General features: G+C 53.4%; 1 protein-coding gene across 4 annotated transcripts in view; it reads right to left on the minus strand.

Annotated features, from left to right (window-relative positions):
• Nucleotides 1–1,105: 1,105 nt before the first annotated feature.
• LOC138815961 (POC1 centriolar protein homolog A) overlaps nt 1,106–21,401 on the minus strand; it is a 47,323-nt gene continuing 27,027 nt past the window's right edge. The window contains exons 10-11 of one of the 4 annotated variants that reach the window (XM_070005376.1): nt 11,381–11,521; nt 1,106–1,238 (exon numbers count right to left, since the gene is read on the minus strand). In XM_070005376.1, coding sequence (XP_069861477.1) covers nt 1,140–1,238; nt 11,381–11,521 — 240 coding nt within the window. In that variant the 3' untranslated portion in view covers nt 1,106–1,139. Of the gene's footprint in view, nt 1,239–2,081; nt 2,536–3,884; nt 4,358–11,380; nt 11,522–21,401 lie in introns of those variants that run through there. The other 3 variants (XM_070005379.1, XM_070005377.1, XM_070005375.1) reach the window with 3 other exon arrangements.

Genomic DNA, 21,401 nt, shown 5'->3' on the forward strand with positions numbered 1-21,401 from the left:
AACAGGCCAGCTGTGGGTGGGCGTGGCCACTTGGGGAGGAGGGGTGGGGATGGGCTGTTCTCCGCCCCCCCCCATGTGTCTCTTGAAGCCCTTAAGATCTGGCAGAGGACTTGGTATCAGCAAGTTAAACTGGATATGCATATATGTATATTCTAACGTTAAGAGTTTTGTTGCTTTTGGTCCGTAGTGGGGCTTGAACTTAGGGCCTGGGAGCTATCCCTGAGTTTTTGTTTGTTTTTTTTTTAGCTCAAGGCTAGCACTCTACCACTTGGAACCACAGCTCCACTAGTGGTTCAACGGAGATTAAAAAAAAAAAAAAAGTCTCATGGATTTTTCTTGCCAGGGGGGCTGGCTTCGAACCACAATCCTCAGATCTCAGCCTCCTGAGAAGTGGTTTAGTGGTAGAGCGCTCGCCTAGCATGCCTGAAGCCCTGGGTTGGATTCCTCGGTACCACAGACACAGGAAAAGCCGAAGTGACGCTGTGGCTCAAGTGGTAGAGTGCTAGCCTTGGGCAAAAGGAGCCCAGGGACAGCGCCCAGGGCCTGAGTTCAAGCCCCAGGACTGGCAACCAAACCAACAAAAACAATCTTCACGCTGCTGCTCTGCCCACACAGCCTAACAGCAGGCCCTGGGGACAGTGGTGAGGTCTTGCTCAGAACCAGCCATTCTTGCAACAAGATCCGTAAAGTCCGTTTTAATGTCCACCTTCCGTCGCCAGGCCCCACGGCACGCACAGGGGACAGCAAGGCCGTGGTGCGGGGCTCCAACAGACTCCACTGGGATGGATGGGCCCACGGGGGTGGGGCTTTGTCAGAAGTGGAGCTAACTTGGCCCATCCTCCAGACAGAGCCGTGGGTTCTGCAAGCCGTGGGAAAGGCCAGGGGGCAGGGCCGGGAGGCGCGTGGGAACACAGGCCAATGAGAAGCCTACGTCCAGGCACGGTCCCGCCTCCAGCGTCCTTTCTCCAGGGCCAGGCAGAGCTGTGGGATCCCGGGCGTGCAGGTGATCCTCTCAGAGCCCATTCCCTTTGTTCTTTTACCCCAATCTCCTGGTACAGATCCCTGGCCGGCTGCCGCCCCCCCCCCCCGCCCTCCCCCAATCGAGTGAACTCCTGATTCGTGCCCTCCCCCCTGCCCCATCACGGTGTTTCCTTCTGCATGATTAGCTGCTGGTTCTGTAGACACTGCTTCAGTTTGTCTTCTGTCAGCGTCAGCCGCTGCTCCAGGATGGACACTGTCTGCAAGACAGATGGACATCTGAATCAGGACCCAGCTTCTCCCCCCCACCCCCCGCCAGCTTTTCCTCCCATCACATGTCCTCCCCCCCCCCCTTCTCTTTCTTTGGCTTGGACTCAGGACCTCCTGCTTTCCCTTGGCTTTCTTTTCTGAAAGCTAGTGCTCTACCACTTGAGCCACAGCTCTACTTCCAGCTTTTTGCTGGCGAACTGGACCTAAGAGTCTCTCAGATTTGTCTGCCCGGGCTGGCTTTGAATTGTGATTCCTCAGATCACAGACTCCTGAGTCGCTGGGATGACAGGTGTGAGCCAATTTGGGTTCTAAACAGGATGCTAGGGGAAACCTTGGCCTCTGCTCTCCTGGTCTCTAGGGGGCAGGGCAAGAGAAAGCAGGTGGCAAGCCCCTCAGCCCCTGGTCATTCCCTGGCATTAGACTGGCACAGATCCAGCTTTTTTGTTGTTGTTGGTTGTGGGGCTTGAACTCTGGGCCTGGGCGCTGTCCCTCAGCTCTTCAGCTCAAAGGGAGGGCTCTACCACTTGAGCCACAGCGCCACTTCCAGTTTTCTGAGTGGTTCCATTGGAGATAAGAGTCTCACGGGCTTTCCTACCAGAGCTGGCTTTGAATCGTGATCCTCAGATCTCAGCCTCCTGAGTAACTAGGACGACAGACTAGAGCCACTGGCGCCCGGCCAGAACCAGCTTTTTTTGTTGGGTGAGTAACTGGAGACCACGTGTATCCCAGGGTATACGACTCGGGCCCACATACACTTCCAGGCTGGGCTCCGAGTCCCCTGAGCCCAGTGAGGTCTCTGCCATCAAAGGCCAACCATGCCCAGGTGGAAGGTGCCCACCGCACATGCCTAGCTGGGCCAAGCAGCACTTCTGGAAGTTTCCACTAGCTGCTGCAAAACTCACAAGCCAAAATCACTCTCCACCCAGCCTCTCAGATGGACAGATGGTGGTTGGATGGACAGACAGACAGACAAAGGACTCGAGGCTGCTGTGAGGAGCTCAGCCTGTGGCGTTTCTTTTCCTCTGTGGTATTTTTTTTCTTTGTTGGCCATGGGGCTTGAACTCAGGGTGTAGGTGCTGTCCCTGAGCTCTTTTTGCTCAAGGCAAGCGCTTTACCAAATTGAGCTACAGCACCACTTCCGGTTTGTTTGTTTTTTTTTGTGTGTGTGGATCTTTGGAGATGAGAGTCTCAGGGCTGGCTTTGAACCATGATCCTCAGATCTCAGCCTCCTGAACAGCTAGGATGACAGGCGTGAGCCACCGGCGCCCGGCCAGTGCCAGATTCTATCTGAAAAAAAAAAAACAACAAACAACTACAGGGAAAGTAGTGGAGCACCTGCCTACCAAGTGCAAGGCCCCGGGCTGAAACTCTAGGGTCCCCCAAATATAAAGGACACAGGTAAACACGTGTCCATACCAAACCAGAGGACCAGGGCAGCCATTGATCTCCCCAGGGCTCAGCATGACCCAGGGGTCCCAGCCGGGCCTCAAAATGTCAGCTGCCCCTGACTCTCTTCCCCTCCCCTTTTAGGTACCACCTAGGGAATTCTGCCACAGGCCTTCCTTGCCCTGTGCTGGCCAGGCTGGAGAGCCTGCCATTCCTGCACTGTCCAGTCAGGGGGAACTTTCGAGAAAGGCCCTTCTCCAAGTGGCGCCCGGGAAGCGCCCGGGTCAGAGTACAGGTGCCAATGCGGAAAGCTCATGCCTGGCTGGGTTTGGCTTGTATACCAGGGTCACAGCCCAGAGCACAGGGTGGGTGTATGTTGGGGAATCGGGGGGAAGGGGAGCCCAGGGGGGCCCTGCACAAAGGAGAGACTGCTCTGCCCAGATGAACTCCCAAGATGGAGGAACTGAGGAAACCTGGGAGCGTGGCTGGGCAGCTCCAGTGGTCCATGAGCTGGGGGCCGGGTGGGGCTCCGTCATGACTCATCCTGAGTTCCCGCGAGACCCCCACCCTCCCACCCCCCCGCAGTGGCAAAACATAGCATGGGGTTATTCTGACCCACTCTGCCCTGCACCCCCTTCCTACACCGGGTCATGAAGGATTCTGGGAACCAAGCCCAGCTCCTGCCCGGTGTTGGTCCCAGCTAGCTGGTACCGGGCCTGGGATGCGCTCTCTCTACACGTCACAGGGAAGGGGACAAGGGTCCAAAGCTGCTGGGTACCTGTGGCTCATGCTAGCTGCTCAGGAGGCTGAGGGCTGAGGCTCATGGTTTGAAGCCAGCCTGGGCAGGCCAAGTCTGTGAGACTCTTATCTCCAATGAACCGTCAGAAAACCCGAAAACTGGAAGCGGTGCTGTGGGTCAAAGTACAAGGGCCTTGAGCGAAAGAGCTCAGTCAGGAACAGCGCCTAGGCCCTGAGTTCAAGCCCCAAGACTGACCCCCCCCCCCCCAAAAAAAAAAAAAGGGACCGGCACTGGTGGCTCATTCCTGTCATCCTAGCTACTCAGGAGGCTGAGATCTGGAGGATCGCAGTTCAAAGCCAGCCTGGGCAGGAAAAGTCCATGAGACTCTGATCTCCAATGAACCGTCAAAAAACTGGAAGTGGCACTGTGGCTCAAGTGGTAGAGCGCTCGCCTTGAGCTGAAGAGCTGAGGGACAGCGCCCAGGCCCAGAGTTCAAGCCCCAAGCCTGACAAACCAAAAATCAAGTCCAAAGTCAAATCAGCAAGTTGGTTACGCTGGGGTCTGGGGGACATCCACCCCCTGGGCCTCTCCGCTGAGCTGCCCCGTGGTCCTGCTGGCTCACTTCCCTCAGACCTCAGCAGCTGCTTCCCTTCCTGCCTGCGCTGCTTCCCAACCCTTTTGAGTCTCACCTGCTCCTTCTGACGCTTCGGTGTGTGGGGAGGAGGTGAGGGGAACAGAACCGGGTGTGTGTCAGGCCCATGGGGACTGAGCCCCCAACGGAGCTCACCTGCTTTGGGGTGGCAGATCAGCAAAGTGCCACCTCCGGCAGCAACAGGGACAAGGCAAGGTGGGTGGATCGGAAGTGGGTTCCCAGGGACGGCAGGTACAAAGGCCCTGAGGGCAGTGTGGTTGGCCTAGCGTGGCTGGGCAGGGAAAGATGGTGGAGGAGAGGCTGCTCAAGCACCTCTTAATGGTGAATGATGTCTTAGGGGAAAGACAGAAGCCAAATTACTAGGAATTGAGATCCTGGGCCACTTTGGACACCCAATTAAATCCTCACAAATACTTCCCTGTGTGCTGGTTTTACCTCAACCCCTCCCCTTCCCATGTACCCCCAACTCCCGCCCAGGCCCAGGGCAGAACTTCCCAGCAGCCCCTGCTCCCCTCCTTCTACCCCAGGAGGGAAGATGGCATGGAGGTAGACGGGGTGGCCGGGCCAGGGAGCTGACATCCAGACACATGTTCACGAGGATCTGGCTGGGGGGCAGAGGCATGGCGGGGGGGGCTTTCCAGCTGCCTTGGGCTGGCACAGACCGCCTAGGCACAGTTCTGATGGTAAGCCAGGGAGGGGCCTGGGAGAGGGCAATGGTGGAGGTGGGGCTCTGCCGGAGACTCCTTGCCTCATTGGGCTACGTCTGGACACCCGCTGTCCAATCAGCACGTGAGCTGGGAGGCTGCCCTGTCAGTACCATGTGTACCTGCTGCCTGCCCTTCCACCTGGGTCACCTCCTTTCCTGCTGTCTGGGCAAATGCTGGGCACTGAGCACTCTGGGAAGGCAGAGAACACACATCCCCCCACTCCCCACTCTGCTTCTTCTGTGTCTTCTCCCCTGTCTTGTCCAAGTCAGACTCCCCGACTGATCTCCGAAGGGCCCACTCTGGCTCCCCAGCCCCCTCCCCCATGCCCCCTGTACCCTAGCCCATGCACGGGGCCTGGGAACACCCCCCCCCTTCCCCAGCACGGGCACGAGACCTCAGAAATGCTGCCAGAGCAATTCTTAGTGGGCGAGAGCTCACGCTCCATGGCCTGGGTTCAAATCTGAAGTTGACTATGAACCTAGCAGACTCAGCCCTGGGCAAGTTTTTTTTTTTTTTTTTTTTTTTTTTTTTTTTTTTTTGTCGGTCGTGGGGCTTGAACTCTGGGCCTGGGCGTTGTCCCTCAGCTCTTCAGCTCAAGGCGAGCGCTCTACCACTTGAGCTACAGCGCCACTTCCGGTTTTCTGGTGGTTTATTGGAGATAGGAGTCTCACGGTCTCTCCTGCCCGGGCTGGCTTTGAACTGCGATCCTCAGATCTCAGCCTCCTGAGTAGCTAGGATTACAGGCGTGAGCCACCAGCGCCCGGCAGCCCTGGGCAAGTTTTATCTGGCCTGTCTCCAGTCTCTTTTTTCGGAGCAACTGTGGGCAACGGTGACGCCCCCAGCTGTTGCCCTGGCTGTGCTGAGATCTAAGCTAAAGGGGAAAGGCCTGGGCATAGACAGGGCTCACTGAAGTCCCTAAAAGGGAGGCCTGTCGTCCTGTCGGAGGGAGGGTCTGAACCATTGGGGCACATGGTGGTCTGGCTGCTTCTTAGTTCTCTGGTGATGGAAAGTTGCTGTTAATCATTTCCAGGACTGTGGCTGATTTGAGCCTCCTGGAGGAGCTGGGGTCTGCCAGCTCCCTTCCCCACAAACACAGGAAATCAAAGTTCAGGGAACAAAGGGTAGGGGCCCCCCCAAGTGCTCTGGGTCAAAGGGAAGGGATACAGTCACCTTACTCCACCACTGGGGAACACGTCCCTGGAAATGGCCATGGGCTCAACATACTTATCTCCATGGTGCTTTGTGCAAAGCCTAACTTGCGTTTGGCTTCACTGCAAAGAGGGGAAAATGTGGAATCCATCTCCCTCGTGGCTTGGTTTTGACTTCACTCGGATTCTAAAGATCCAAAACAGATGCACGAAAAGGGGAGTCTCTTGGCTGGTGGGGTCTTGGGAGCTATCAAGACATGGCAGTGGATGCTTTGTCCCCTGGTGTATGCGCGTGCACCAGTGTGCGCGCCCAGTGCTGACGGACGGAACGCTGGGGCCTGAACACCTGAACACTGCGGGGGGGGGGGGGAGGGGTGCAGAGGATAAGTAGAGAGCCTGGCTTCTGAGGAGCAGTTACCCTCACTGAGGCCAGGAGGCACCAGAGCCGGACAGCTAGCCTTGGGAGGGACCAGGCCCCCTGGCTTCAGCCGGAAGTGCAGATCAAAGTGGGTTGAGAATGGAGAAGAGCCCTGGCCCCGCCCTTTCCCATCTCAGGTCTGATTTGACGACGGATCCTGTACACTGACAGAGCCTGGGAGGGCACCCATCTGGGCCACACAACGGAAATATCTCGAGAGATTCCTTGCAATCCTGGGGCTCATCTTTAAGCATTCCCTAGGAGCCCGCAGTCGGCTGGACAAAACCCGAAGGAAGCTTTGTGCTCCTTGAGCTTGTGGGTCCCAGATTCTGTTTCCCATTATCTCAGGGAGATAACATTTCCCTGCCATTTCTGCCTCCCCAGCCCCCTCCTCCCCCGGGCTGAGGATTAGTTCTCTTTGGGAAGTACATAAAACAGTATTTTCTACCAGTAGATTACTACCGGATTAAGGAATCTTGGCTAATTTGCCTTCTTTATAAATCCTTTTTTAAATAAATAAGCACAGCTTGTATAGCACACTGCTTTCCTTAAAAGGAGAAACTGGTGTGTGTGTGTGTGTGTGTGTGTGTGTGTGTGTAAAAGCCAGGTGCCAGTGGCTCACACCTGTCATCTTAGCTACTTAGGAGGCTGAGATCTGAGGATCATGGTTCAAAGCCAGCCTGGGCAGGAAAAGTCCGTGAGACTCCTATCTCCAATAAAACCACTCAGAAAAACTGGAAGTGGTGCTGTGGCTCAAGTGGTAAGAGCGCTCGCCTTGAGCTGAAGAGCTGAGGGACAGCGCCCAGGCCCAGAGTTCAAGACCAACCACGGGCCCCCACCCCCCCCCCAAAAAAAATGTGGGACCGCACCACCACTTGTAACAACCAGAGGCTTCTGGAACCTGCGGAGTGACAGCTCATATTCAGAGAGGACTTGAAGCAGGCCACGGCCAACACAGGCCTGAGAGCTAGCCAGGTGTGTGACGGGGAGACAAGTGTGTGATGCTAGTGTTCTGCGGTGTTCTGATTCTAGAGCTAAGTGTGGGGTGACAATCCCACACCACCTTCTGCCTCCTGTTCTTTCTGTTTAGTTTGTTGGTCATGGTGCTTAAACTCAGGACCTAGGCACTGTCCCTGAGCTTTTTTCTCTCCAGGTTACTGCTGTATCGCTTGTTTTCTAGTGGTTCATTGGAGAGAAGAGTTTCACGGACTTGGCTGCTTTGGCTGGCTTTCAACCATGATCCTTAGCTCTCAGCCTCCTAAGTAGCTGGGATGACAGGCGTGAGCTGCTGGTACCTGGCTCTGCCTCCCATTTCTTCAGAGGCTGATCTCATGAACCATCCACACCAAGACCCCAAGGAACATGGTTACCCCAGGCCAGACAGCTCGTCCTAGGCCGGGGGACACCTGTGGATCTGAGCAGATATGGCTGCTGCCTTCTGCTCCATACAATCAGCACAGGCCTCCTCTGCCCTGCTAGGTGCTCTGTGATCCAGTTTTCTGGAATCACCAGCTAGGTCTAGATTAGAATTGCTCCCCCAACTCCATGCTGTGTTAAACTCAATAATCCTGCTCTCTTTCTTCCCTTCAGCCAAGGCTGATGTGGGTTTGATGAGCATCTATACCCGCAGGAGTGCTTTCTGGATCAGAGTGAGCAGAGGGAAGTTCAGGCCTGACTTGGCTGTAGGTGCTTGATTGAGGGGAGCGGGAGGGGGGGCAGGGGGGGGAGAGCACCGGGCCTCCTAGGCCTGTTTGGGGGCCACCCGTAGAGGTACTCACAGGCCCCTTGTGATCTCTTGGCACTTTCCTAGAGTTCCCTCACCTCAAGTTCTCACAAGTGAGTTGTTCCTGTATGAGCCTCATTCCACGCCCCCATCCTCCAGCACCCACCCCCCTCCACCTCCAGTAATCTCCAACGACCCACCGTGAATATTCCCAGGCTCCAGAGGTAACCGCGGCTGCTGGGGCCCAGCTGGAAGGCGGGGGCTTGGTTGGAGGGGGTGGAGGTGGTGTGCTTCCCGCCACACAACCGCAGACGGGGTAGAAAATGGAAAGCACGAGTGTTCTGCCAGATTCCCCCGTGGGAGCCGCCACCCGGCCCCCGTGCAGTAGCAAACGAGCCGGCTCTGGAGCGTGGTGAGCAGGGGTGGCCACATGCTCCCCTGCCCTGCTACTTGGGAAGGTACAGCTTCCCATGTACCTCTCTAGGGCAGAGCCAAACGAGCCCGTGCATAAGATGCTAATATGGAAGCGGTCTCTTTGATAAAGGGGAAAATCAGTCATTCATCCCTACACCCCAAAGCGGGAGGGTTCTGTGGCTGTGAACTTGACTGTGGCTGACTGGCTAAGTTCACTCTGGATGGAGGCGGTCCATCCCAGCTAGCAAGTGCTGATCTGGACACAGGGCTTTTTTTCTTTTCTTTTTCTTTTCTGGGTGCTGGTACTGGGGCTTGACCTCAGGGCTCGGATGCTGTCTCTGAGCTTCTTTTGCTCAAGGCTATAGCACTCTACCACTTGGGCCACAGCTCCACTTCTGGCTTTCTTTCCTTTTTTTTTTTTGGCAGATAATTGGAGATAACAGTCAGATGTTCATGCCCAGGCTGGCTTTGAACCGTGATCCTCAGATCTCAGCCTCCCAAGTAGAGAAATGGGGAAGGCCACAAGGGGGGACTTATCCTATATGTTTTGGTGCACCTCGGAGGGTCAAAAACCGGGTATTACTTTAAAATCTGGAGTGTGTTTCCATAGACAATGGCTAGCCATGGGCTGGAAAGGTGGCTCAGTGGTAGAGCGCTTGCCTTGCATGCCTGAGGCCCTGGGTTCGATTTCTCAGCACCACAGAAGCAAAAAGAAAAAAGCCGGAAGTGGCGCTGTGGCTCAAGTGGTAGAGTGCTAACCAGGAGCTGAAATGCTGAGGGACAGCGCCCAGGCCCACAGTTCAGGCCCCACGACCTATAGTAAATAAATAAGTAAATAAAACAATGGTTATGCTGGCCTGGCATAGGACATGAAGAGCCCCAAGTAGTGGTCCCCAGCTTGGCCGCAGCTGCCTGGGGTGCAGCAATCCCAGCTTCCCCATTGATGGGGAGCTGGCTACCTCGCGTGGGCAGCCCCCTTCTAATAGGGATACTGAGAGAATCTCAGAAAGGGAGGCAAAATCCTTGACCTTGATCAACTATGTCAACAGAGCTTGGTGACCTAGACATTTGTTAAAGAGACCCCCCCCCCCAACGAGGGTGGGCTTTGTTGCCACTCCGTGAATTTCGAGTCCCAGAGCCCAGAAGTTTCCATGAGTCACAGGAGCCTGAATGTGACATCACACGCAGGCTGGGGCCAGCCTGAAAAGCGCTGGGTGCCATAAAAAAGCAGTTGGAGCAAGGATTTCATGGCTCAGTATTTTTTAAAAAGCAAGCAAGATGTGAAACCGGAGTCAAAAATAACTTTGCTGTGGGCTTTGGAGGCCAAACCGCCAAGCTGCTAGCTGGGTCTGCGCCAGGCCCCACGGCGGCCTTCGGGGCTCTGGGACACTGTCCACATTGCCACACTCCAAACCTTCCCGTTTAGGAAGGCCTAGGACCTTTCCAGTTCGCAGACACCACCAGAACCGGTCACTCGTGAGGCAGAAAGGCTGGCCTCTGACCGATCATGGAGAAAGCCGCGGAAGACGACGATGGGGAAATGAGCTTATGCAGAGAGAGCAGCTTAGGTAGCTTGCTGGCTTTCTAGCATCTATGAAAACGACCTCTGTCTAGATTGCTTGGTGGCACCCAGCTACGCCTGGGTTCAGCCTGGAGCCACAATACAGGGGCCTTGTCGTCTGGGTTCAAGGCAGATGGGATGGGGGGCCAAGGGAAGGCCTGGCCCTTCCTGAGATGCTTGACCTACGCTGATCTCACGAGATCATGATGACAGGTGAGTGAGGGGGTGGGGATAGTCGGGTGTGGGGTGTCACAGGAGAGTCTTGGCTGAGGCCGAGACACGGGCTGCTTGCAGTTACTACCATCCTAATTGCTAACACATAACAAACCTTCCCTGCGCCGCCCCCCCCGCCCCCCCACCAGCGACAGGAAATGTGTGTTTCTTTTCTTTTTTTTTTTTTTAAAGTCTTATATATTCTCTCTGGATCCAGTGAAGCTATTTTTAACCTGTCTTCTCAGACTTAGTTCCCAATTTTATCCTATAAAGTTCTAATTGATTCCACCTTTCTTGATCTGTCACTTGACGAGGCTGTGAAGAACACTGGGCGGCTTTCTGATGGGTTTCAAGTGGGGTTTTTTTAAAAAAGTCTTTCCATGCTGCTCACAAGCTCTCCCTTAGCACAGGCTCCCCACCCAGGGGTTCACAGGCTTTCCAAAATGGTGGGACCTCATTCCCTGGAGCCTTCCCCCTCCCACGGCAGCCCCCCTTCACCGACACTTGGCATCTCCCCATGGGCTCCATTCTGTGGGACCCTGGACAGGCTGCTGACCTGTGATAGGGGGCAGGAAGTCTTCTCACTTAGCCCCAGCTCCAGGGACTGCTGCATAGGATGAAGAAATACAAGCTGGGTGTGGTGGCTCACGCCTGTCATCCTAGCTACTCAGGAGGCTGAGATCTGAGGATCAGGGTCAAACCCAGCCAGGGCAGGAAAGGCCTGTGAGACTCTTATCTCCGATAAGCCACTCAGAAAACTGGAAGTAGCGCTGTAGCTCAAGTGGTAGAGCGCTAGCCTTGAGGTGAAGAGCTCAGAGACAGCGCCTAGGCCCTGAGTTCAAGCCCCATGATGGGCCAAAAAAAAAAAAAAAAAGAGAAATACAACCAGGATTCCAGAGATAAGCACTGCTAGTTCATTAAATTCAGCTGGAAAATAAGTCCAGGGTAGTTAGGTTTGTAAGTAATTCTAGAATCTGCCCTGTGTGGTGCTGTACACCTATAATCTCAGCCCTCCAAGAGACAAGAGGATCAGGAGTTTCAGGATGACCTGAGCTACACAGTGAGACTCTGGCTGGAAACTAAAGCCAGCATCCAACGGGTCACCTTCCAATGGTCCAGATGCTGTCGACGGCCGGGGTGGGGGTGGGGGACGGCTCACATGGTGGCCTACCTGAGTGAGAACGTCCAACTGGCCCACAATGTGCTCCAGTGTGCTGGTCAGCGTCTGGGGCATGCTGCTGGGCTCCTGGGGTTTGTGTACCGACTCTAGACTCTTGACTCTGCCTGACGGGGCTGGCAAATCCACTTCTGGCTGAGGAAAAACAACAACAACAAAGTCCTTCGGTCTATTCAAATCCTTGAGGATAACATAAAAGAATATCCTCTCCAAAAGATGACCTAGAAAGCCACCAGGAAAACTTGAGAAAACCACGCACGAGTGATAGCAGTGTGACAAGTTCCCCTTAAGGCCAGATCCACGTGACCCAACCTTTCAAAGCCCATGTGTGAGGAGGTGGAATCGGTACCTGGCAGCCCAGGTTAGAAGGGGTCTAGGATGGGGGGCGGGGGGAGATGAGCTGCTGGGCCCATGGGTGCTTCAGAACCCCGAGATGTTTGCCTAAGGGGTGCTTTAGAACCCAGGGAAAACAAAAGATGTCTGGGGAATGTTCCTGGTCGGATGGTGTGGTAGGAGCGGGAATCCACAGCTTGGGCCGTTGCCAACAGAACTCCAGGAATGTGTGACACCTGGTTGTTTCGGGCCCACAGCTCTTCAGCTCCCCCAATCACCAAAGCTGCACTCCCAAGCTTACAGGAGAAAAGTCTCTCCTGATTTGCAAGCTGAGCTGAGCTTGGGGCGGGGCCAACAAGATGCCCAGGTTCTGGTTTTAGAGGCCACAAACTCCTTTGTGGGTTTGTTTCCTATCGGGGACGTCACACTCCCCAGCTAGCACCAAAGCCTCGAGGGACCCCAACTTTTTAAGGGGACTAGGCTTTTAAACCACTATGCCTCATGAATGGGTATTCCAAATGTGATGCCATGGCTAGCCCTGCCAGTCCCTCGGGGCTCTCTCTACCACCTTTCGGGGGAGAACTTGAGCCTTCTGGCAAGACACTCGGATCCAGCTGGCCCTCCCATCCAGATCTCGCACGCCTCTCCGTGGGCTGCCTTCCTCTCCCTGCTCCAAGCATCTGGCCCTCTCCTCCCCTCCCTCTCTCACTACTCTTAATCAGTGTTCCTCTGTGCCCCTATCTACCTGAGCCTGGCTCTCCAAGCAAAGGGCCAGGACACGTGACCGCATGAGTCAATGCTGGCCTACGGACCAACCCGTATGCATGTGCAAGGCTCCTTTCCTCCTCTCTCTGCTCACCACTCCTCTCAATTCCAGGGCTCAAACACTACCAACCACCCATGCGCCACAGAGGTAAGGATCCTTTAACTCTGAAGCTCCGAAGCCCCCCAGTGCCATGGCTGGTGAACTGTACTGGCTGTAACGAGCGCCTAGCTAGCCCCGACCCAGATGGCCTGCATCTCCTCTGAATCTCCCAGCTCTTAAGATGGATCCAGGAGCCCAGCGCTGGGTGGATGCTCTGCTGTGGGCATGCTCACCTTGGCCACCTCAAGAGTCTTGAAAAGGAGATTCCCGGATGACCGTGGCGGAGTGCAAGGCAGACTTTTAATCTCATAAACCACAAACTCTCAAGGGCACACTGACTTTGAACTTGGGAAAAACACAGGTCCTGATGGCTAAAGGAGAACTTGACTATGAGGTCAATGTGAGACTCAGGTAATTAACACTTGATGGTCCTTTAAAATAGGAGCTGGGAAGGTGGCTCAGTGGTAGAGTGCTTGCCTCACATGCATGAGGCCCTGGGTTCGATTCCTCAGTACCACATAAACAGAAAAGGCCGCAAGTGGCGCTGTGGCTCAAGTGGTAGAGTGTTCGCCTTAAGCTGAAGAGCTGAGGGACAGAGCCCAGGCCCAGAGTTCAAGCCCCCAACAACAACAACAACAACAAAAAAGAGGGATGGTTAGCAGGGTGCTGGTGGCTCCTGCTTGCAATTCTAATCACTTAGCAGGCTGAGATCTGAGGATCACGGTTCAATACCAGCCTGGGGCAAGAAAGTCTTTGAGACGCTTATCACCAGAAGAGGAACTTGTGGCTCAAATGGTAGTATTAGCAAAAAAAAAAAAAAATAATAATAATAATAAATTAAAAAATCTTAGGGACAATACTCAGGCCCTGAGTTCAAGCCCTAGCACTGGTGCATGCACACACATTAGAAGCTTCTCCTGAAGTAGTCTGAGGGTGCAGTTACAGCTGCATCTAGAAGCCTAGTTATAGCCGCCCTAGATGCCTACCCACTTCTGCTACTCTTGAAAAACACCTGCCCTTAGGGCATTTCCAGTGGGCCAAGCCCCAGGCTGAAGACATAGGCAGAGCGGCCTGAACCACTCAGGTACATGGCTGGACACTGACCATACGCCGTCATGAGCTGATTTGACGTAACACCCACTCCGGTGGGTAGAGTAGATAGATGCTGATCAACACTCAAGATGGAAGTTTCTCTCTTCTTTTTTTTAAAATCTCTAACTCTGGACCCTGGTCCTCTGCTCCTAAAACAGAAACTCTGGAGTTGATACCAACTATTGGCCAGCTAGGTGCCAGTGGTTCACACAACTGTAATCCTAGCTATTCTCAAGAGGATGAGATCTGAGGATCGTGGTTTGAAGCCAGATGATGGGGCAGGAAATTTCCTTGAGACCACTGGAAAAAAAAAACCAGGAAGTGGAGCTGTGGCTCAAGTGGTAGTGCACTAGCCTTGAGCTGAAGAGCTGAAGGACAGGGCCCAGGCCCTTTGACTTGTAGCCCCAGGACTGACACACACGCAAAATTCATATTGGAAGTGACTGGTGGATTGAATCTAGGCCAGAGATGGGAAAGAGAGGTGGGCTGGGGCCGCGAGGCTGCCGCTCCCCTGCTAGCCAACCGAGGCCTTGCTGAGCAAAGTGGGCAAAGGACACGGCCTCACATTCAGCTTCTCAACAGGAAGAGGCGGGCCCTTTTCTCAAATCAAAGCTCCCAAGAATCCCCGGGACTGGACTCCCCATACATATTTGCAGACTAAATACACTACCAGTTTTATTTGCCCTATAATTTGGGGTTCCGGTTCTGGAATCCAACATGAGGAAGAAGAAACTTCTGCTTCTAAACATAGCCTCAAGCCCAACCAGGAACTCTGGCTTCTCAAAATCGCCTAATTGTTTGGCAAACGCTATCACATTCTCGCCAGCTGGCAGGGGAGGCTGTGTCTTGCTTTGGACTGGGCTTGCCTTTGATCTTGGGGTATGAACATCATAGAGAAGGGCCTCTCTCATTCCTGGTGAGGATGAGGTGGTGGGCCAGTGCGGTAGTGGGAGCCCAGGGCCACAGACAGAGCCTGGGACCACAGCTGGCAGTCTCCAAACTCCAGTCAGTTACCCCACACCACAGATCGCAGGCCCCAGGGCTGCCCTTTGACCCTGGGAAACTGATAAGGCATCCTCAAGACAAGAGGAAGAGTGACCTACCACCATGAGGGTCCCAAAGCCTACAGGCAACGTGGGCAGGGTCCTGGGACTTGAACTCAGGGCCCGCGCACTTTCCTAGTGCCTTATTTTTATGTTATTTTTTAAATTTTAGGGTAAGGCTGGTGCTCTACCTCTTGAGCCACAGCCTCGCTTCTGGATGCTTCCTCCTGCCTCACGAACTAAATCTGTGCTTCACTGGCAAGCATTTCCAAGATACACACAGACACAGACACACAGACACACAGACACACACACACACAGACACACACACAGACACACACACACACACACACACACACACACACACACACACACACACACACACACACACACACACACACACACACACACACACACACACACACACACCGATTCTTCAAAAGAGCAAAAGGAATGTGCTGGTGGGCAGGAAATGGAAAGTTATTCTATGTCCACATATGCCCTCAGGAAGGGCTGGGAGGGAGATGTGACTTAGTGAAAGGGTAGAGGGATGGAGGAGGAAAGCCTGGGAAGAGAAGACAGCAAGACCATAGAGGGAGTCAGCTCCCTCTGCAGAGGGACCTCTGGCCCTCTTCCCTGGAGGGTCTCAGTAATCAGGAAAGCCACCACCACGTGGCAAACGTAGCCTTTTGGGACTGGAGCCCTCCAGACCACCACGTTTGCCATAGCCACAATCACACACTGAGAGCAGCAAGGCAGAGCAGGGGGGTGGGGTAGGGCCAGGATTGGGGAGGGGGGGTTGTTCTAGGACCACCCCCCCCCCCGCCACCTGCTCTATAGAAGGCTGAAGAGGAAGGATGGCCAGCAGTTAGCCCTGCCCTGGAAGAGGGGGGGATTTGGGAATGGCTCTTACCCCCAGGTAAGAGGAACAGGCTAGGGCTTCCCAGTAGGGAGGAGTCTGGTGTGGTCCAGTTCCACAAACCTTCCAGACCAGCCGAGTGTGTCTGAGTATCTGCCCTACCCAGGCCAAAAACAAACACACAAACAAAAAACTGACCCCCTTCCCCTCCCCACAGCAAACACCTTACCCAAGATAACAAGGGAGGGAGAAGATCAAGGATTCTGATTAAAAAACACAAAACAAAACAAAACAAAAAAGCCCATCAAAAACAACCACCCAAGGGTTGACTGTAGATTAAAAAAAAAAAAAAAAGAACCGCTTGGAACTAATTTTAGACTTGGAGAAAAGTAGCAGAAAATAGTACAGAGAATTTCCATATCTTCCTCCTCCCGTGTTAGTGTCTTACATAAGCAGAGGACAATGATCAGAAATGAACACTGGGAAATACCAGCAACCAAGTACCCTATGTGAACTTCTCTCGGTTCTTCCTGCCAGAGTCCGTGGGACTGTGGGGATCCAGAAGCCTACTGGGGGTTCATTCACATTTCACTCCAGATCTGGCCTCTTGTAGTGTATTTGTTCCTTTGTCCTTTTTGTTGTTGTTGTTGGTCGTGAGGCTTGAACTCTGGGCCTGGGCGCTGTCCCTCAGTTCTTCAACTCAAGGCGAGCGCTCTACCACTTGAGCCACAGCCCCACTTCCAGTTTTCTGGTGGTTAATTGGAGATAAGAGTCTCCAAGGGCTGGAAAGGTGGCTCAGTGGTAGAGTGCTTGCCTTGCAAGCATGAGGCCCTGGGTTCGATTCCTCAGCACCACGTAGGCAGAAAAAGCCAGAAGTGGCGCTGTGGCTCAAGTGGTAGAGCGCCAGCCTTGAGCTGAAGAGCTGAGGGACAGCGCCTAGGCCCAGAGTTCAAGCTCCATGACTGACAAAAATAAATAAATAAAGTCTCATACACTTTCCTGCCAGGGCTGATTTTGAACAGTGATCCTCAGATCTCCTGGGTGGCTAGGATCACAGGTGTGATCACAGGTGGCACTCAGCAATGACTTCTATACTCTGGAAGAATACTGATCTGTTAACTTTGTCAATGGAAAAGCGATGTGATGTGCAGGATCTCATGGGGTGCAGGCAGGCAGGACTTACTGCTAGGGGTGTGGCCTCGAGCCAGGGATCTCAGCCAGGTTTTCCCCCCAAGGTAAAGCTACCCTCTTTCCCTGAGGGCTTAATATTTGGGGCACTGGATTTTTAAAGGGGAATGAACACAGTGCCCGCTGCCCCTACTCACTCCCTCCGCAGGTCAGCCTAGCTTGCGAACCAGCGGCTGAGCGATGTCCCGGGGAGACTCCGAGGCTCTGGGTGACGAGGAGGAACAGTAGCGGTTTATTTATAGATCCACTTGAAGACAGCTCATTGTAACTACTGGAGTTGAATTTTGAAAACCCCGGGGAACAAAGGCCGGCTATTTTAAACTCTCCTTGCTCTTGGTTCAATGGAGAGGGTTAGAAGCCCACGGGGCTGTACCCTGGGCATCACTTCTGAAGCTCAGTAATTCATACTCTTGGGTCAAGACAGGTAGCCAGATTGGCTCTTGCCCAACTTGCCAATTTGAGGCCTGTCCTCTTCTTGTGACCCTTTGCTTTCCCAGGGACCAGGCTGTAACCAGGGGGAGGGGGGCAGGTGGGGGGAAAGGAATGTCTCACAGCCTCTTTTCTGGAAGATGCGGCTGTGCAAAAGAACTATGGGGCTGGGAGAGGGGCGGTTGGCACAGGTGACAGAGTGACACACACCTGCCAAAGCTTCTCCTGTGTTTATTTGAACAAAAAGCACAAAATGACAACGTTGACCCCATGTAGGCAAAGGTGACTACCATATATGCCAGTTATCTGATATGAAGCAATTCCTAATTCTTTTTCTTTTGGTCAATCCGTCCTGGGGCTTGAACTCAGGGCCCGGGCGCTGTCCCTCGGCTCTTTTGGTCAAGGCTAGTGCTCTAGCACTTTAAGCCACAGTGCCACTTCCGGTGTTCTGGTGGTTTATTGGAGAAGTTTCACCGACTTTCCTGCCCCGGCTGGCTTTGAATCACAATTCTCAGATCTCAGCCTCCTGAGTAGCTAGGATGACAGGTGTGAGCTACCAACACCCGGCTTGAATTGTTCATTTTGCTGGGAGGGATAAAATGCCTTGCTATTATATAACCAAGAAAAATCCTTATCTAAGGTAAAGTGATGTGTCTGGAATAAAAACAAAACAAAACAAAAAAACCCCAACACCACTAACTTCTAAAAAATGTGGGGAAGAAAGATGGAAATAAGACTGGGAAATGTGTGAGGAGTATGTGGTGGGTTGTTATATTTTTACTTTTTTTTCCTCTTCAAATTAATGCATATTTATGTTTAAAGCCTCCAGTATGTAAGGCATTATTGGCTGGTTGGTATTCAATACATCTCCCCCAAGTCTATCCAGGGTCATTTACACATTCTACATTTATTCTGCCTTTCTAAAATTATTGCTTTTTGTGCTAGTTTGAACATCTTTTGTTTGTTTTTGGTTCTGTTTTAATAAAATATGCTTTCCCAGTGACTGGAATGAGCCACGCTAGGGAGACCCCCAACAGGAAGCTGAGCCCCAGGGTCACTGGGGAACCTCCCAACACAGACGGCAGATGACTCCCCAAGTCCCCAGCCTTTGGCTGCCACCGAGAGCCCCTTATGGCAGCCACAGTGTTCATGGAACCCTCTAGCAATGTCCGGACCTTCAAAGAATCTAATTGTAAGATAATCTCCATGGAAACCATCTACTCTGACTTTTTCCCCCCTCATGGTAACCAGTGAGAAGATAAACACAAGTGTTATCCAACACACTTATGCCACATAGGCCTTACTTCTATCCAATCTGGAAAATAGAAACTGCAAAGGGTTTTTTTTTTTTTTTTTTAATTTTCCCCCATTTCAAATGAAAAGAAGTTCTGGAATTCTAGTCCAGACATGCAGATTTTACTACCCTTTGTGGCCTGCCCGCTGCTCTATTTCAGGGGCTGCAAAACTGACATGTGAAAACAAAACAAAACAATAACAACAACAAAACCCTAGGAGCTGGGTGCTTGGTGGCTCAGGCTTGTAATCTTAGCTACTCAGGAGAGGCTGAGATCTGAGGATTGTGGTTCAAAGCCAGCCCAGGCAGGAAGGTCTGTGAGACTCTGATCTCCAGTTAACCACCAGAAAACTGGAAGTGGTTCTTTGACTCCAGTAGCAGAGTGCTCACCTTGAGTTGAAGATCTCAGGGACAGTGCCGAGGCCCAGAGTTCAAGCCCCACAACAGACCAAACAACAACAAACACCTAGAGTCAGAGCCTGCCTCTCAATCTGAGCATCCGCAGAATTTGGCCCATGTCCTTTGAACTAATTTTTTTTTTGCCAGTCCTGGGGATTGAACTCAGGGCCTGTGCACTATCCCTGAGCTTTTTTTTTTTTTTTTTTTTGCCCTACCACTTTGAGCGACAGTGCCACTTCTGGCTTTTCCTGAGTAGTTTATTACAGATAAGAGACTCAGGGGATGTTCCTTGCCTGGGCTGGCTTTGAACGTGATTCTCAGATCTCAGCCTCCTGAGTAGCTAGGATGACAGGCGTGAGCCATGGTGCCTGGCTTTGAGCCCAGGATTTTCTGAGCACCCTGGCTGCCAGGCATATGTGAACCCATAAAACAGAAAAGGCCCCGAGGATGTAATGCAGGCCGACAGGGAATCACAACTCCTCCCACTTGCAGTGGCAGGAGAGCCGCTTTGCACTGGGCTGGCACCACTCAGCTCAGCCCAGCAGGCTGAGGGGCCTATGTAGCTCTTGTGGACATTCTTCAGGTAGCTTTCAGAGCCAGAAGTGTCCCCATCTTCCCATTCCTGGTGGTGTTGTCACCACTGACTGCCTCTCAGTGGGACAGCAGAGGAGACAAAAAACAACTAAGGAACATTTTTAACATATCTACAGCTTGGTGAGTGCTTCCATGTTATGTGCCAGGCATCATGCCAAGTACTGCTCTGGCATGCCACTCGTGAAATCTCATGAAGGAGGGGGCCGGCTTTTCTCCCTATTTGAGTAGAGGAAACCGGGGCCTGGGAGACTTAGCCGGGGGGGGGGGGGGTCAACAGGCCGCATGGGTCTGGGGCAGGATTCAATCTCAGGTTGGTCGGAAACCAGAAGCCCAGCTCTTTTAACCACACGTGAGCTCTGCTCCTTCAAGCTCACTGTTGAGGGGAGCCAAAGAAAAGCCCTCAAGGTTAATGTCGGAATAGGAGAACGGCCAACCCTGAGAACTCAGGAAGTGGTTTTGGTCCTTTTTTTTTTTGGCTTCTTCTTCCAATTTCATTGAATTACCTAGAACTCGGCGTTCTTCCTCGTCCGCCCCGCCCCGTCCAACCTTCCTGCCCAATTGCATAATGGGCCACAGGCCTCAAATAAGAGCACGTCACAAATAAAAGCAGCTTTGCTAAAAGTGCTTCCTGTGGTTGATAGAAATCTGACCTCTGTGTGGTGAGGTTTTGGGTGGGATGTGAACTCCAAGGTCAACCAAGACGTTGGGGTCTTTTTGGTTTCAGGGGTGCGCCCCCCCCCAGCAAGGCACAGACAGCAGGAGAAAGGATTTAGAGGGTCAAGCAGCAGACTCTGAAAACATCCGTTCAAGCACCTGCTGCACACTGGTTGGCGTGAGCTCTCCACCTCCCTGCTCTACTTACATCCCTAAGCAGCCCTTCCAACCTTCCTCCAGCCTCACCACCGGTGTGTCCCCCGGGAGTAAATGTGGGGCTCCCCCCCCCACCCCCCCCACCCGCAGCCCTGCGAGCAGAGAAAGTTCCTGGCCACAAGCCTTGCTCCGCCAGGAATAGAGGGAAAAAATGGAACCCATTATTCTCGTTCTGAATGGCTGGGGGAAATGGCTTTTGCTTTTCAACACGAAATGTGCCTAAAAATAAGCCTGTGAATCTCAAGCAGGAGTTGAAAATAGCTCGGCAGTGAGCAGACCGTGCCGAGTGGGCTCAAGGGCAGCCTTCAATCCAAGATCTGAGAGCTGAAGTGTGTGTGTGTGGGGGGGGGTAGGGGGGAAGAGGGGTCAGGGGCTGGGAGGTTTCTGGAGAGAAGGGGCTGTCAAGGCACACAGGGTCACCTCTGCCACGGCCGCTGGTGAGTGAGCACAGTGGGAAGGGGGGAGGGGGGGCATCCAGGAAGGGCTCTCCCTTCTAGCCTATTTCATGGGCAATATTGGGATTTGAACTCAGGGCCTTGGGCTTGCTAGGCTGGCACTCAGCCTCCTTTATAGCTAGGATTACAGGCGTGATCCACTGCTTCCCTATGGCTCTGTGCGCCCCCCCCCCCTCCCCGCCACCACCCCTCCGTCCTGGAGCTTCCATTCAGGCTTGGGTGCTGTCCCTGAGCCTCTTTGTACTCAAGGCTGGTGCTCTACCACTGGAGCCACAGCCCTACTTCTGGCTTGTTTCTGAGTAGTTTACTGAAGATGAGTGACTCTCAGACTTTCCTGCCTGGGCTGGCTTTGAACCCTGATCCTCAGATCTCAGCCTCCTGACTAGCTAGGCTGACAGGCGTGAGCCACTGGCACCTGGTCCCCTCTAGCTTTTTTTTTTTTTTTTTTGGGGGGGGGGTCCAGTCATGGGGCCTGAACTCTGGGCCTGGGCGCTGTCCCTCAGCTCTTCAGCTCAAGGCTAGCGCTCTACGACCTGAGCCACAGCGCCACTTCCGGCTTTTTTCTTTTTGCTTAGGCGGTGCTGAGGAATGGAA

The sequence above is a fragment of the Dipodomys merriami genome, unplaced genomic scaffold (assembly GCF_024711535.1).
Source record: "Dipodomys merriami isolate MVZ:Mamm:240054 unplaced genomic scaffold, mDipMer1.0.p SCAF_68, whole genome shotgun sequence".
NCBI lineage: Eukaryota > Metazoa > Chordata > Mammalia > Rodentia > Heteromyidae > Dipodomys > Dipodomys merriami.